This window comes from Archocentrus centrarchus, chromosome 1 (genome assembly GCF_007364275.1).
Source record: "Archocentrus centrarchus isolate MPI-CPG fArcCen1 chromosome 1, fArcCen1, whole genome shotgun sequence".
In the NCBI taxonomy this organism is placed as follows: Eukaryota; Metazoa; Chordata; class Actinopteri; order Cichliformes; family Cichlidae; genus Archocentrus; species Archocentrus centrarchus.
Window position 1 is genome coordinate 7,253,279 of NC_044346.1, and position 14,809 is coordinate 7,268,087.

The window sequence follows — 14,809 nt, forward strand, 5'->3', positions numbered from 1 at the left end:
GTCGCCCACTCAGCATGAAGGGGGTTAATCTGAAAATTAGGCATAAAATGTTCTTTTCCAGTCATCTTACACCATTATCATGTAATATAATCAGATGTGGAGATGGTGATTTCCCAGACATGAGCTGATCTGGAGTTACTCTTAAGCTCTGAGGGCAAACAGTCCTATGTGAAAGTGGGACAAACGCCACATAAGAAAGAGGGGGTGGTAGTTGCTCAAATAACAAAACTGAAAAAGAAGCCAAGATTCCTATCCTGCTGCTTTTGCTCTTAGTTTTGCTTTGTTTTACTCTTTCTTTTTTTTTTTCCTCAGGTGAAGGCACCTGAACTATGAAATGTGCTGGTTTACAACTTTAATTTGCGAGTGTAAAAATATTGCAAAAATAAGTTTAAATCTGTGAATCAGTGATTCAGCAAAGATGAGAAACTTTTTTTTCAGCATTTTACAGTATTTATTCCTTGAATATGGGCACACCGTGCTGAAATGGCAGCCACAGAGACTGGGACATTGCTAGGTCATTGTGTGTGTGTGTGTGTGTGTGTGTGTGTGTGTGTGTGTGTGTGTGTGTGTGTGTGTGTGTGTGTGTGTGTGTGTGTGTGTGTGTGTGGCTACTTCTAGTACAGGATTTTGTGAGGTACAGTGAATGAATAGCGGGGTGACATGAGGCCCAGCTCAATTGTCTGGTTCTTACAATGGAAGCAAAAAGGCCTTTGAGCCAGCACAACAGCAGCTTTAAATCATTAACAAACAGCCAGATTGGACTGATGTGATTTAGGTCTAGGCAGCAGCTGATATGGGTCTTTGTGGGTGTGTACGGGTGTGTGTGTTGCACTGCAGCAATCACGTGTATTTCTCAAATATGAGAATTTCTGTTTAAAGCTCTAAAGAAAGACTGAATGGCGAGACACAAAGCAAGAATTTAAAAGGGAGATTCTGGAGGAACCACATGCATTCACGCATGCATGCACACAATTTCAGAAGCATGTGCTTGCGCACGCTCACACACATACACACACACACAAATCTTGTAATCAGTATTCTTAAAGGACAATTTGTGAGTGACCCTCAGTTGGTCATAAGACCAGAGACTACAGTGCCTGCTTTCACCACCTTCAGAAGCCTTGTGATCTCTCTGCAGATTCAGTAGGGTGGGGAAGCTTCTCTTTGCACAGACACTCACACACATACACCTAAAGAAGTCAAGTCACATATGAAACCGTGTTACACGCTTCACTTGTTATGGTTTCTAAGCACGTGGGAAATGCTTGGGTGCAGAAACTTCATGTTTCATTTGTTTTTTATGCATTTGTATGTTTGATTCTGTGTTTTTATTTCTTAAACGTGCATGTAAGTTAGTGCATATCTTGCATATGCACTAACCGTGCATGGAAAAGATATGCTCAAGCTCAAGTCGATACAAGCCCCACTGGACTTTTGCTTCAAGCCTGAGAAAAAGCTTTGTAATTCAATCTGCCCCCTGCCATGTGGCACCAAATACAATTGTGACCCTGAAGACAGTGTGCGTTTTCCTGCTTAGTGAACTAGGTCATGCCAAAACTAGTGACGTTCCTGATGACTAATTTATTAGTCGATTAAACAAGGATAAAAAAAATTAGACAGTGGGGCAATGGTGTCCCAGTATTTTGTTGTCCAGTTTTGGTGAGTCTGTGTGAACTGTAGCCTCAGTTTCCTGTTCTTAGCTGAGTGGGACTTGTAGTACCAAGTGTGGACTTCTGCTGCTGTGGCTCGTAGTCAAGATTTGATGTTTTGTGCTTTATGCTCTTCTGCATCTTTTGGTTATAATAAGTTGATATTTGAGTTAGTGTTGACTGAATTTCAGCTCTGAGCAGTCTGCCCATTCTCGTTCTGTACATGCAGGTTCATCAACTGTCACTTGCTGAGTACCTTTGAAATTCATCTCTACAGTCACCAGTTACCTACATAGCTGCAGGTAACTGGTGACTGTTGAGGCCTCAAATTATAAGTGACATTATGTTGAGCATTATTAGATTGTTTTAAACAATAGTTGCATAAATAACAAGACAAAGCTCAAAAGTAAAAGTCATATCAAGAAAGTTAGAGTTGATTATTTTTTTTAGTTGATTATTTTTATTTAAAAAATAATTAAAAAAAAATACTACTAATGCTACTACTAATACTACTACTGTAAGAAGAAGAAGAAGAATAACAAGTGAAATAACAACAATACAACTAATACTGCTACTAGTACTACTACTAATAATAATAATGAAAACAAGAAGAAAAATGAAAATAACCAGAAACCCCCTATGAGCAAGCACTTTGGCGACAGTGGGGAGGTAAAACTCCCTTTTAATAGGAAGAACCCTCCGGCAGAACCAGGCTCAGGGAGGGGCAGTCATCTGCCGCGACTGGTAACTATCAAGTAGTTAATCAAACAAAAGTAAATAAACAAAACACAAATAAGTAAAGAAATAAAAGAGCTTAAAGACCAGGCGTCTCGGCATGTGGTTGAGGTGTGCTTTGAGCTTGATTCTGCAGCCAGGGGTGCTGCTGAATCTCTTCTAAGGTGGCCCGCTCTTTTGGTTCTAGAGCTAAACATTGCTCCAGAAAGTTCCGGCAGTCTGATTAGAGAGAGGACAGAAAACAAAGCGAAGATCAGTAAACTGCAGCAATCTTTTGGAAATTGTAAGCAAAACATTTATACAGTGTCAGCACCAAAACAGCTATTCTACCATTGTCTCACCTTGGGAGAGGTCATTGTTAAAAGAAATGTTCCTACGGAGGAACATGAAGGTGGTGAAATAGTGGTCTTTGTCCAGCATTTTGTAAAGCAGCGTGCCAAGCTGCCAGACTGTGGTGGGGGCAGCCTCATACCTCCCACATATGAAAAACTCTGGAGGGGCGTATGCTGAGGTTCCTGCAATGCACAGACAGAAAGGAAGGATGAGGAACAGGTTCAGACTGAAATCACAATCAACACTCTGCAGAGCAAAGGCTGAATCAAGGGCAGTAGCCTGATGTCATACCAAGGAAGCTGGTGAATGGCTCTTCTTGCACCCAGCAGCCACATCCAAAGTCGATGACCCGCACTCGCAGGTCACTGGAGCTGGTCTCAACGAGCAGGTTTTCAGCCTTGATGTCGCGATGAAAGACTCTTTTGGTGTGCATTTTTATGGCTGCATCCACCAACTGCCTCATGATGTTCTGAAACACAAAGAGGACAGTCAGAAAGCTGAAGAAGGGACTCATTTCCGTCAGTGTGGCAACTATCAAACAAGCTCTGTGGAGCTTCTCTGGGCCGGACTTAAGTACCTTAGCAACATGCTCCTCCAGGGGTCCAACATTGTTCTGCATGTAGGTCAGCAGGTTCACACAGGGGACTGGTCTTTCCATCACCAGGAGGACCTCCTGCTCTAGGTCATACCAGTCCAGTATTGAGACCGCTGCATGAGTGCCTACTGACTCTGGTCCACCTCCGACTTTTATCATAAGGAGAACCTCCAGTGGGACCACGTAGGTCTTCCCATTTATGACCTAAAGAAAAGAAAAGTGAATGAGTGCATGAGTTTTTCTGTCTGGTTTCCTCACAAACAGCAAAGCTACAGGAAGTTGAAACATTTTTAAACGTTTAAATCACTCACCACTTGATTCCGCTCCACATCGTCTTTTTTGATGTGTTTGATGGCCACCTACAGATCAGTCAGGAGTACTTTGGTTAGTGCAGGGAATGGTGGCAATGTGCAAGACATATAAGAATGTGTACGTTATACTCACTGGTAAGTAGTCGGCCTTTCTCTTCCCAGCAAGAACTGAACCGTAGCCTCCTTCTCCAAGCAGGTAATCCTCCGTGTACTTTGCTTCAAAGTGAGCTACACAAACACAGATACAGGTTTTACTGTTGTAAATAGGAAACGGGCTGGTTCTTATATAGTGCTTTTCTGCTCTGCTTGAGCACTCATAGCACTTTATACCACATACCTCATCTCTAATCCCCCTCACTTGCTTACCTACATGGAAATATGTAATGACGTTATCTTGAGATTAATAAAAAAAACAGTTTTCAGCTTTGAACTTATGTGTTCCTTTTCTCACCTGCAGGATACAGCAGGAAACAGTTAAATTCAGACGTTTGCACAACTAGAAATACTCTGGTTTATTTGAAGGAGCTGACAGGAAAGAGCGTGCAGAAGGAAGCACAAAAGCTCCACAATTGCTAGCTGTCAGGTCTCACCTAGGCTCACGTATCATTAACATAACTTTTCTTAAACAAAAAGAAAATACCACAATATTCCCGTCATCTTCCAACTTCTTTACACACAGCTGTATCGTGGAATGTATCCAATCGTACACATTTGTGTCTGTGTATGTTACACATACACAGACACCCTTACACATACTGTGTACGCTTGCTAGAGTGATGTTAAAGAGGGCGGCCATCATGTAAACACTCAGCATTTTGTGTCAGTCATAAAAAGTGTCCATCAGCTGCTGAGCAGCTCTGCCTCAGATTTTAGAAAAGCACCTGGAAGCTGAACACGGCTCCAAAATAGTGTTGAGGAGGAGACTGATGCTGTGCTCCAACTCAGAAATGATTGTTTGACTTGTGAAATATTTGCATGTTTGTACTGCTGCTTACTGACATTTGACCGCAACACTATGAGCCCTGAAACTGACATCTGTTTGCATCAAATTATTATGATTACTGTTAGTGAGAGAAATTCAGTGAGGGTAAATGTGGCAAGTGTTGATGGGAAAAGGCTTAAAACCTGCAGGCTAATAGAGAAATTGCAAACCTGACTAAACAATGCAAGCTTAAGCTCACTGTTACTATCACACTTTCAGCTTACCTCTGTCACGTGTGAATGGGAGGAATGCCTTCCCACTGCTTGGTACGGAGGCTGATGGGCTGCTGCAGCCTGGGGAGGGGTCACGGGCGCGCTTCCTGTTTGCTCTCCCAGGAGTCTCTGATTCCGGCAGCTTCTCAGCTCCGTCCTTCTCCTTCCAGTTAGCCCCCCTGATGGTGTCACTGGAGTTTGTGCAGCTGGGTTCACACTTGAGTTTTTTTCCTGGTGTCCCCCTTTCAGTGCTGGCCTTCCTTTTGCCACTTTTTGCTTGGACAGCCTGGAATGCCAGCTGAGGGGGTCCGCTGGCACACCTCCGCCTTTTTGTGGGGGACTCTGGCATTGCGCTGGCCTTCCTCTTTGCAGGCATGCTGCGATGCTCTCCCAAGCTGTTTTTGGGTTTGGTGGTGATATCACAGCTCTCTACAAATGAGATAAAACCAGTTATTATCAAGCTGCGTGTACTGCAGTGATTCCTTAAATCTATCATCAGACTGTGTCCAGGAAGTCTGGGTGATGTTCAGTGTCATCAAGTTTTAATGTTCAACATTTTAAAAATCTAAAATAAATCAATCAGTACAAAAATAAATGACAGCTACAGTCTGGAGAAAGACTGCAGTTTAGTTTGAGGACACAACCACCTGTCTGCAGGCACACATTCTACAGCACATCCAGCAGCACTGCGTTTACACACATGTACACTTACCCAAGTACTACACTTAACAATTACTACACTTAAAATTACTCCAGGTCTGTACTCAGCCTACTTTCTCCACCTTCTGCTACACCATCACATGAAGCATTTAGCATTGTAGAAGCTACTTTAAGAGGAAATGACCTCGACAGAGACACTAAGCTGCTGCTTGTATGTAATTGTAAAATATAATTAGTGCACACAAGTGTTTTTATTCTTTAACTTGAGTTGAAATGTGAACACAGGCCGTGGTGACGACACTTTAAACAGGTTACTGACTCTGATGGCCGAGCTGTGGAATCACAGCACCATCATACTGCAAATAAACTGCATTTCATTAAAACGTGAAGAATCTAGCCGTGAAAATACATTCGATCTGTTTCCAATAACATTCAGAAGGTGGATCTTAAGACAAAAAAGAGGAATGCAGCTTACTGCACTAAAACCAGGGAAAATGAGCCGAACTGCAGAAAATACTTCAAATCATTTGCATTGAAAAAATTTTGAATGCACTAGCAGATGTTTTTCAAAGCAACTTTAAAAAAAAGGCTCCATGTGAAGCTTTATGCAGGAGCAGCTGACTCACCTGAGTTTCTCTGAGAAGCCGCAGGACTAAGGACATTGATGGTCTTAAAAGACATTTTGAATACTTGAAAATTTTCCAAAACACGCCGCCGCAAATATTCAGATGTTAAATTCAGCTGCTTCGATCTTGCTTCTGTGACTGTGCAAGTGAAGTGTGTGTTAAGTGCTGTGTGTTGACTTTGATGTCCAAGGTTCCATTCCATCTCTTTGTGATATCACTCTGTGATGTTCTTCTATCATGTCTTTCTATGAGGGCAAAGAAGAGGCTGAACATTCCAAAATAAGAATTTTTTTTTAAAATTAATAAGGCAGTCAAAAGTTAAATCAAAACTCAAAAACATGTTGGGTTCCCTTTTCAAATGTCTTACTGTGAATCCCCCATCACAGCCCTATGAGAACTGAGCACATATAGAAATACTGTACAGACAGTGTACCAATACTAAATCCTCTTATGCTAACAGTTTCCACCAACCTAAGTTACCTCCCCAACTGCCTGTGTTCCAATAGCTAACAATAGATTTGTATTCTCATATCAACCAACACTTCAATCTGCTGACAGTTTTACTGTTTCTAAAATGTAAACAAATTGAAAATGGGACCCAGTTCACTCTGACACACTTGGCTTCCTCTATCCTGGGGTTACAGGACTGCTGGTTTGCTGTATTCTTCATGTCAACAAATCCTATCCAAAGACCCACTGAACAACAACGGGGCTCAGTGACAAAGTTTGGAAGCATAAGCAATATCTGTTAATAGACTGCTGCTTATGGCATTTTCATGTTATTTGTTATCAGTACAAAAAATATAGAAAGTCCCCAACCTCACAGTTCAACTGTATACCAACCATCAGCTGAAATACCACAAATAAAAATGGTACACACAGTTAACACTTTCTATTCACTCCTAAAGCTGATCTGAGGAAGCATTTCTCAGCATCTGTCATTTCTATGTGCCAGTGTCAAAATAAAATGTTAAAACTTTAATCTTCCTAATTTAAGAATTCAAAAGCACATTAGATAGCAATCTGATGGGACCTGCACAGAGCCAGTGATGTTCTGCAATGGAAATAGTTCCAAATTAGGATGAACTGAAGATTTAGCTACACAAAGGGTGAACACACATTAAACACTACACAGGAATAATGTTCCAGTCTACCTGCCATATCTTGTTCCTTCAGATAGTTTCTTTTTTTTTAGCCCTTGAGCCTTTGTTGAGGCTGTTCCCCTCCATATATATGCTTTTAAAGTCTGATGGGAAGCTCAAGTCCAAATAAAGCATTTTGCATGTCTCCCAATGTTGTGAAACACCTCTGAAGACGACTCCAGCACCTTCCAGGTCATCTGTGGGTTCTGCATGTTCACGTTTCACAGGGAAACCTCGTCACTGCAGCTTCTTGGTTGTCCTCAACATCCTCAAAAACAGAGCAAAAGAACCTTTAGTCCAAACATCAGAAAAAACATTTAACACATTTGCCAATTCAACATATCAAGCTGCTGTTCATATGTTGGCATCTCTGGTTAATCATGCACATAAAAAAAAGGTTTTATTAAAAAAATGAAAGCTGAGAAAATAAGCAGCACCATGGATATAAGCAGCAGGCTTTGACCACACAAGTACACACATCAAAACAGTGAAAGCAGTGGCACATGCTTGTTTTTAATGCACTTTGCTGCCTCTCTTTTCATTCAGATCATTTTTTTTTCACATGTTTAGGTTAATTGGTGAATTAGAAATTCTTTATTGTCATTTCCATGCAACAAATTTCTGTTTGACAGCTCTCCCTTTCTTCACGGCAGCATATGAATGGGAACAAGATATAAATTGCACACGTAATAAATAAAAACAAGAACAAAAACAGAAACAAGAAAAGAGCAACAAATATAAATATTGCTAAATGTAAATAGCAACATAAATGAGGTAATACAGGCCTAAATGTCCATAAAGTGTGGATGTGGGTAAGGTGCAGAGTGAAGTCTGTGCTCCAGCTAACAGCAGAGCTTTCACGGCTCTTTCACGGGGAAGGAACTGTGTTTATGTCTTTCAGTCCATGCCCTCATGACCCTGAGCCTGCCAGAGGGGAGGGTGCCAAAAAACATTGTCCAGGGTGTGTGTAATCCGACCTGATTTGTTTCTGCTCTTTTTTGTCAGTCGGGCAGAGTGAATTTGTTCCTTGGATGGGAGAGGGGCAACAATGATCTTTGCTAAGTCTTAATGAACCGCTGCAGGTCTTTTCTCTCCTCTGAGGTGCTTCAGTTCATAGCTTCAGTTCTTTGAGGTTTGCAGCCTTCATCCCACCACAGCATTCAGTCAGGCTGAGGTCTTCTTGCTTCTGTTTCTAATTTTAAAGAGTCTGCTAAGTCTGAGATGGAGCTTTTGGCTTTGTTGCAGTGAGCACTGCGCGGTCTGAGCTTCGGGTGAATTTGCTGGGACTTCCACTCCTAGATTGTGGTATTGTGTTAACACATGAATGCTCCAGACCAGCACACTGTAAACATTTATATCACAGTAACAGCGTTACAAACATTTATAAACATTTATAAACTAATTTATTAGTCGATTAAACAAGGATAAAAAAAATTAGACAGTGGGGCAATGGTGTCCCAGTATTTTGTTGTCCAGTTTTGGTGAGTCTGTGTGAACTGTAGCCTCAGTTTCCTGTTCTTAGCTGAGTGGGACTTGTAGTACCAAGTGTGGACTTCTGCTGCTGTGGCTCGTAGTCAAGATTTGATGTTTTGTGCTTTATGCTCTTCTGCATCTTTTGGTTATAATAAGTTGATATTTGAGTTAGTGTTGACTGAATTTCAGCTCTGAGCAGTCTGCCCATTCTCGTTCTGTACATGCAGGTTCATCAACTGTCACTTGCTGAGTACCTTTGAAATTCATCTCTACAGTCACCAGTTACCTACATAGCTGCAGGTAACTGGTGACTGTTGAGGCCTCAAATTATAAGTGACATTATGTTGAGCATTATTAGATTGTTTTAAACAATAGTTGCATAAATAACAAGACAAAGCTCAAAAGTAAAAGTCATATCAAGAAAGTTAGAGTTGATTATTTTTTTTAGTTGATTATTTTTATTTAAAAAATAATTAAAAAAAAATACTACTAATGCTACTACTAATACTACTACTGTAAGAAGAAGAAGAAGAATAACAAGTGAAATAACAACAATACAACTAATACTGCTACTAGTACTACTACTAATAATAATAATGAAAACAAGAAGAAAAATGAAAATAACCAGAAACCCCCTATGAGCAAGCACTTTGGCGACAGTGGGGAGGTAAAACTCCCTTTTAATAGGAAGAACCCTCCGGCAGAACCAGGCTCAGGGAGGGGCAGTCATCTGCCGCGACTGGTAACTATCAAGTAGTTAATCAAACAAAAGTAAATAAACAAAACACAAATAAGTAAAGAAATAAAAGAGCTTAAAGACCAGGCGTCTCGGCATGTGGTTGAGGTGTGCTTTGAGCTTGATTCTGCAGCCAGGGGTGCTGCTGAATCTCTTCTAAGGTGGCCCGCTCTTTTGGTTCTAGAGCTAAACATTGCTCCAGAAAGTTCCGGCAGTCTGATTAGAGAGAGGACAGAAAACAAAGCGAAGATCAGTAAACTGCAGCAATCTTTTGGAAATTGTAAGCAAAACATTTATACAGTGTCAGCACCAAAACAGCTATTCTACCATTGTCTCACCTTGGGAGAGGTCATTGTTAAAAGAAATGTTCCTACGGAGGAACATGAAGGTGGTGAAATAGTGGTCTTTGTCCAGCATTTTGTAAAGCAGCGTGCCAAGCTGCCAGACTGTGGTGGGGGCAGCCTCATACCTCCCACATATGAAAAACTCTGGAGGGGCGTATGCTGAGGTTCCTGCAATGCACAGACAGAAAGGAAGGATGAGGAACAGGTTCAGACTGAAATCACAATCAACACTCTGCAGAGCAAAGGCTGAATCAAGGGCAGTAGCCTGATGTCATACCAAGGAAGCTGGTGAATGGCTCTTCTTGCACCCAGCAGCCACATCCAAAGTCGATGACCCGCACTCGCAGGTCACTGGAGCTGGTCTCAACGAGCAGGTTTTCAGCCTTGATGTCGCGATGAAAGACTCTTTTGGTGTGCATTTTTATGGCTGCATCCACCAACTGCCTCATGATGTTCTGAAACACAAAGAGGACAGTCAGAAAGCTGAAGAAGGGACTCATTCCCGTCAGTGTGGCAACTATCAAACAAGCTCTGTGGAGCTTCTCTGGGCCGGACTTAAGTACCTTAGCAACATGCTCCTCCAGGGGTCCAACATTGTTCTGCATGTAGGTCAGCAGGTTCACACAGGGGACTGGTCTTTCCATCACCAGGAGGACCTCCTGCTCTAGGTCATACCAGTCCAGTATTGAGACCGCTGCATGAGTGCCTACTGACTCTGGTCCACCTCCGACTTTTATCATAAGGAGAACCTCCAGTGGGACCACGTAGGTCTTCCCATTTATGACCTAAAGAAAAGAAAAGTGAATGAGTGCATGAGTTTTTCTGTCTGGTTTCCTCACAAACAGCAAAGCTACAGGAAGTTGAAACATTTTTAAACGTTTAAATCACTCACCACTTGATTCCGCTCCACATCGTCTTTTTTGATGTGTTTGATGGCCACCTACAGATCAGTCAGGAGTACTTTGGTTAGTGCAGGGAATGGTGGCAATGTGCAAGACATATAAGAATGTGTACGTTATACTCACTGGTAAGTAGTCGGCCTTTCTCTTCCCAGCAAGAACTGAACCGTAGCCTCCTTCTCCAAGCAGGTAATCCTCCGTGTACTTTGCTTCAAAGTGAGCTACACAAACACAGATACAGGTTTTACTGTTGTAAATAGGAAACGGGCTGGTTCTTATATAGTGCTTTTCTGCTCTGCTTGAGCACTCATAGCACTTTATACCACATACCTCATCTCTAATCCCCCTCACTTGCTTACCTACATGGAAATATGTAATGACGTTATCTTGAGATTAATAAAAAAAACAGTTTTCAGCTTTGAACTTATGTGTTCCTTTTCTCACCTGCAGGATACAGCAGGAAACAGTTAAATTCAGACGTTTGCACAACTAGAAATACTCTGGTTTATTTGAAGGAGCTGACAGGAAAGAGCGTGCAGAAGGAAGCACAAAAGCTCCACAATTGCTAGCTGTCAGGTCTCACCTAGGCTCACGTATCATTAACATAACTTTTCTTAAACAAAAGAAAATACCACAATATTCCCGTCATCTTCCAACTTCTTTACACACAGCTGTATCGTGGAATGTATCCAATCGTACACATTTGTGTCTGTGTATGTTACACATACACAGACACCCTTACACATACTGTGTACGCTTGCTAGAGTGATGTTAAAGAGGGCGGCCATCATGTAAACACTCAGCATTTTGTGTCAGTCATAAAAAGTGTCCATCAGCTGCTGAGCAGCTCTGCCTCAGATTTTAGAAAAGCACCTGGAAGCTGAACACGGCTCCAAAATAGTGTTGAGGAGGAGACTGATGCTGTGCTCCAACTCAGAAATGATTGTTTGACTTGTGAAATATTTGCATGTTTGTACTGCTGCTTACTGACATTTGACCGCAACACTATGAGCCCTGAAACTGACATCTGTTTGCATCAAATTATTATGATTACTGTTAGTGAGAGAAATTCAGTGAGGGTAAATGTGGCAAGTGTTGATGGGAAAAGGCTTAAAACCTGCAGGCTAATAGAGAAATTGCAAACCTGACTAAACAATGCAAGCTTAAGCTCACTGTTACTATCACACTTTCAGCTTACCTCTGTCACGTGTGAATGGGAGGAATGCCTTCCCACTGCTTGGTACGGAGGCTGATGGGCTGCTGCAGCCTGGGGAGGGGTCACGGGCGCGCTTCCTGTTTGCTCTCCCAGGAGTCTCTGATTCCGGCAGCTTCTCAGCTCCGTCCTTCTCCTTCCAGTTAGCCCCCCTGATGGTGTCACTGGAGTTTGTGCAGCTGGGTTCACACTTGAGTTTTTTTCCTGGTGTCCCCCTTTCAGTGCTGGCCTTCCTTTTGCCACTTTTTGCTTGGACAGCCTGGAATGCCAGCTGAGGGGGTCCGCTGGCACACCTCCGCCTTTTTGTGGGGGACTCTGGCATTGCGCTGGCCTTCCTCTTTGCAGGCATGCTGCGATGCTCTCCCAAGCTGTTTTTGGGTTTGGTGGTGATATCACAGCTCTCTACAAATGAGATAAAACCAGTTATTATCAAGCTGCGTGTACTGCAGTGATTCCTTAAATCTATCATCAGACTGTGTCCAGGAAGTCTGGGTGATGTTCAGTGTCATCAAGTTTTAATGTTCAACATTTTAAAAATCTAAAATAAATCAATCAGTACAAAAATAAATGACAGCTACAGTCTGGAGAAAGACTGCAGTTTAGTTTGAGGACACAACCACCTGTCTGCAGGCACACATTCTACAGCACATCCAGCAGCACTGCGTTTACACACATGTACACTTACCCAAGTACTACACTTAACAATTACTACACTTAAAATTACTCCAGGTCTGTACTCAGCCTACTTTCTCCACCTTCTGCTACACCATCACATGAAGCATTTAGCATTGTAGAAGCTACTTTAAGAGGAAATGACCTCGACAGAGACACTAAGCTGCTGCTTGTATGTAATTGTAAAATATAATTAGTGCACACAAGTGTTTTTATTCTTTAACTTGAGTTGAAATGTGAACACAGGCCGTGGTGACGACACTTTAAACAGGTTACTGACTCTGATGGCCGAGCTGTGGAATCACAGCACCATCATACTGCAAATAAACTGCATTTCATTAAAACGTGAAGAATCTAGCCGTGAAAATACATTCGATCTGTTTCCAGTAACATTCAGAAGGTGGATCTTAAGACAAAAAAGAGGAATGCAGCTTACTGCACTAAAACCAGGGAAAATGAGCCGAACTGCAGAAAATACTTCAAATCATTTGCATTGAAAAAATTTTGAATGCACTAGCAGATGTTTTTCAAAGCAACTTTAAAAAAAAGGCTCCATGTGAAGCTTTATGCAGGAGCAGCTGACTCACCTGAGTTTCTCTGAGAAGCCGCAGGACTAAGGACATTGATGGTCTTAAAAGACATTTTGAATACTTGAAAATTTTCCAAAACACGCCGCCGCAAATATTCAGATGTTAAATTCAGCTGCTTCGATCTTGCTTCTGTGACTGTGCAAGTGAAGTGTGTGTTAAGTGCTGTGTGTTGACTTTGATGTCCAAGGTTCCATTCCATCTCTTTGTGATATCACTCTGTGATGTTCTTCTATCATGTCTTTCTATGAGGGCAAAGAAGAGGCTGAACATTCCAAAATAAGAATTTTTTTTTAAAATTAATAAGGCAGTCAAAAGTTAAATCAAAACTCAAAAACATGTTGGGTTCCCTTTTCAAATGTCTTACTGTGAATCCCCCATCACAGCCCTATGAGAACTGAGCACATATAGAAATACTGTACAGACAGTGTACCAATACTAAATCCTCTTATGCTAACAGTTTCCACCAACCTAAGTTACCTCCCCAACTGCCTGTGTTCCAATAGCTAACAATAGATTTGTATTCTCATATCAACCAACACTTCAATCTGCTGACAGTTTTACTGTTTCTAAAATGTAAACAAATTGAAAATGGGACCCAGTTCACTCTGACACACTTGGCTTCCTCTATCCTGGGGTTACAGGACTGCTGGTTTGCTGTATTCTTCATGTCAACAAATCCTATCCAAAGACCCACTGAACAACAACGGGGCTCAGTGACAAAGTTTGGAAGCATAAGCAATATCTGTTAATAGACTGCTGCTTATGGCATTTTCATGTTATTTGTTATCAGTACAAAAAATATAGAAAGTCCCCAACCTCACAGTTCAACTGTATACCAACCATCAGCTGAAATACCACAAATAAAAATGGTACACACAGTTAACACTTTCTATTCACTCCTAAAGCTGATCTGAGGAAGCATTTCTCAGCATCTGTCATTTCTATGTGCCAGTGTCAAAATAAAATGTTAAAAATTTAATCTTCCTAATTTAAGAATTCAAAAGCACATTAGATAGCAATCTGATGGGACCTGCACAGAGCCAGTGATGTTCTGCAATGGAAATAGTTCCAAATTAGGATGAACTGAAGATTTAGCTACACAAAGGGTGAACACACATTAAACACTACACAGGAATAATGTTCCAGTCTACCTGCCATATCTTGTTCCTTCAGATAGTTTCTTTTTTTTTAGCCCTTGAGCCTTTGTTGAGGCTGTTCCCCTCCATATATATGCTTTTAAAGTCTGATGGGAAGCTCAAGTCCAAATAAAGCATTTTGCATGTCTCCCAATGTTGTGAAACACCTCTGAAGACGACTCCAGCACCTTCCAGGTCATCTGTGGGTTCTGCATGTTCACGTTTCACAGGGAAACCTCGTCACTGCAGCTTCTTGGTTGTCCTCAACATCCTCAAAAACAGAGCAAAAGAACCTTTAGTCCAAACATCAGAAAAAACATTTAACACATTTGCCAATTCAACATATCAAGCTGCTGTTCATATGTTGGCATCTCTGGTTAATCATGCACATAAAAAAAAGGTTTTATTAAAAAAATGAAAGCTGAGAAAATAAGCAGCACCATGGATATAAGCAGCAGGCTTTGACCACACAAGTACACACATCAAAACAGTGAAAGCAGT

The 14,809-nt window shown here is 41.6% G+C and overlaps 3 protein-coding genes across 4 annotated transcripts in view; 1 reads left to right on the forward strand and 2 right to left on the reverse strand.

The window, feature by feature from the left end:
- The window catches only part of syngr1b (synaptogyrin 1b), a 47,170-nt gene that overhangs the window by 8,526 nt on the left and 23,835 nt on the right, over positions 1 to 14,809 (forward strand). The gene's annotated exons all lie outside the window — the stretch shown is intronic.
- Positions 2,291 to 6,242, reverse strand: LOC115783974 (serine/threonine-protein kinase pim-2-like). The gene is made up of 8 exons (XM_030735036.1): positions 6,104 to 6,242; positions 4,830 to 5,246; positions 3,757 to 3,851; positions 3,624 to 3,671; positions 3,295 to 3,516; positions 3,009 to 3,186; positions 2,726 to 2,899; positions 2,291 to 2,603 (listed from the first exon to the last, which is right to left on the reverse strand). The coding sequence occupies exons 1-8, from the start codon at positions 6,156 to 6,158 to the stop codon at positions 2,464 to 2,466; spliced, it is 1,329 nt and encodes a 442-aa protein (XP_030590896.1). The 5' UTR covers positions 6,159 to 6,242; the 3' UTR covers positions 2,291 to 2,463.
- Positions 9,358 to 13,308, reverse strand: LOC115784048 (serine/threonine-protein kinase pim-2-like). Its single transcript, XM_030735140.1, has 8 exons — positions 13,170 to 13,308; positions 11,896 to 12,312; positions 10,824 to 10,918; positions 10,691 to 10,738; positions 10,362 to 10,583; positions 10,076 to 10,253; positions 9,793 to 9,966; positions 9,358 to 9,670 (listed from the first exon to the last, which is right to left on the reverse strand). Exons 1-8 carry the CDS (start codon positions 13,222 to 13,224, stop codon positions 9,531 to 9,533), a joined length of 1,329 nt encoding a protein of 442 aa, XP_030591000.1. The 5' UTR covers positions 13,225 to 13,308; the 3' UTR covers positions 9,358 to 9,530.

What these genes read in the sequence shown, in the direction of transcription:
- LOC115783974 (XM_030735036.1), bottom strand. Translation starts at nt 6,158, where the DNA reads ATGTCTTTTAAGACCATCAATGTCCTTAGTCCTGCGGCTTCTCAGAGA. An exon ending in TGGAGGAGCATGTTGCTAAG is followed by an intron (nt 3,187 to 3,294) that starts GTACTTAAGTCC and finishes TTTGTGTTTCAG; the next exon opens with AACATCATGAGGCAGTTGGT. An exon ending in TAACAATGACCTCTCCCAAG is followed by an intron (nt 2,604 to 2,725) that starts GTGAGACAATGG and finishes CTCTCTAATCAG; the next exon opens with ACTGCCGGAACTTTCTGGAG.
- LOC115784048 (XM_030735140.1), bottom strand. Translation starts at nt 13,224, where the DNA reads ATGTCTTTTAAGACCATCAATGTCCTTAGTCCTGCGGCTTCTCAGAGA. An exon ending in ATGTGGAGCGGAATCAAGTG is followed by an intron (nt 10,584 to 10,690) that starts GTGAGTGATTTA and finishes TCTTTTCTTTAG; the next exon opens with GTCATAAATGGGAAGACCTA. An exon ending in TAACAATGACCTCTCCCAAG is followed by an intron (nt 9,671 to 9,792) that starts GTGAGACAATGG and finishes CTCTCTAATCAG; the next exon opens with ACTGCCGGAACTTTCTGGAG.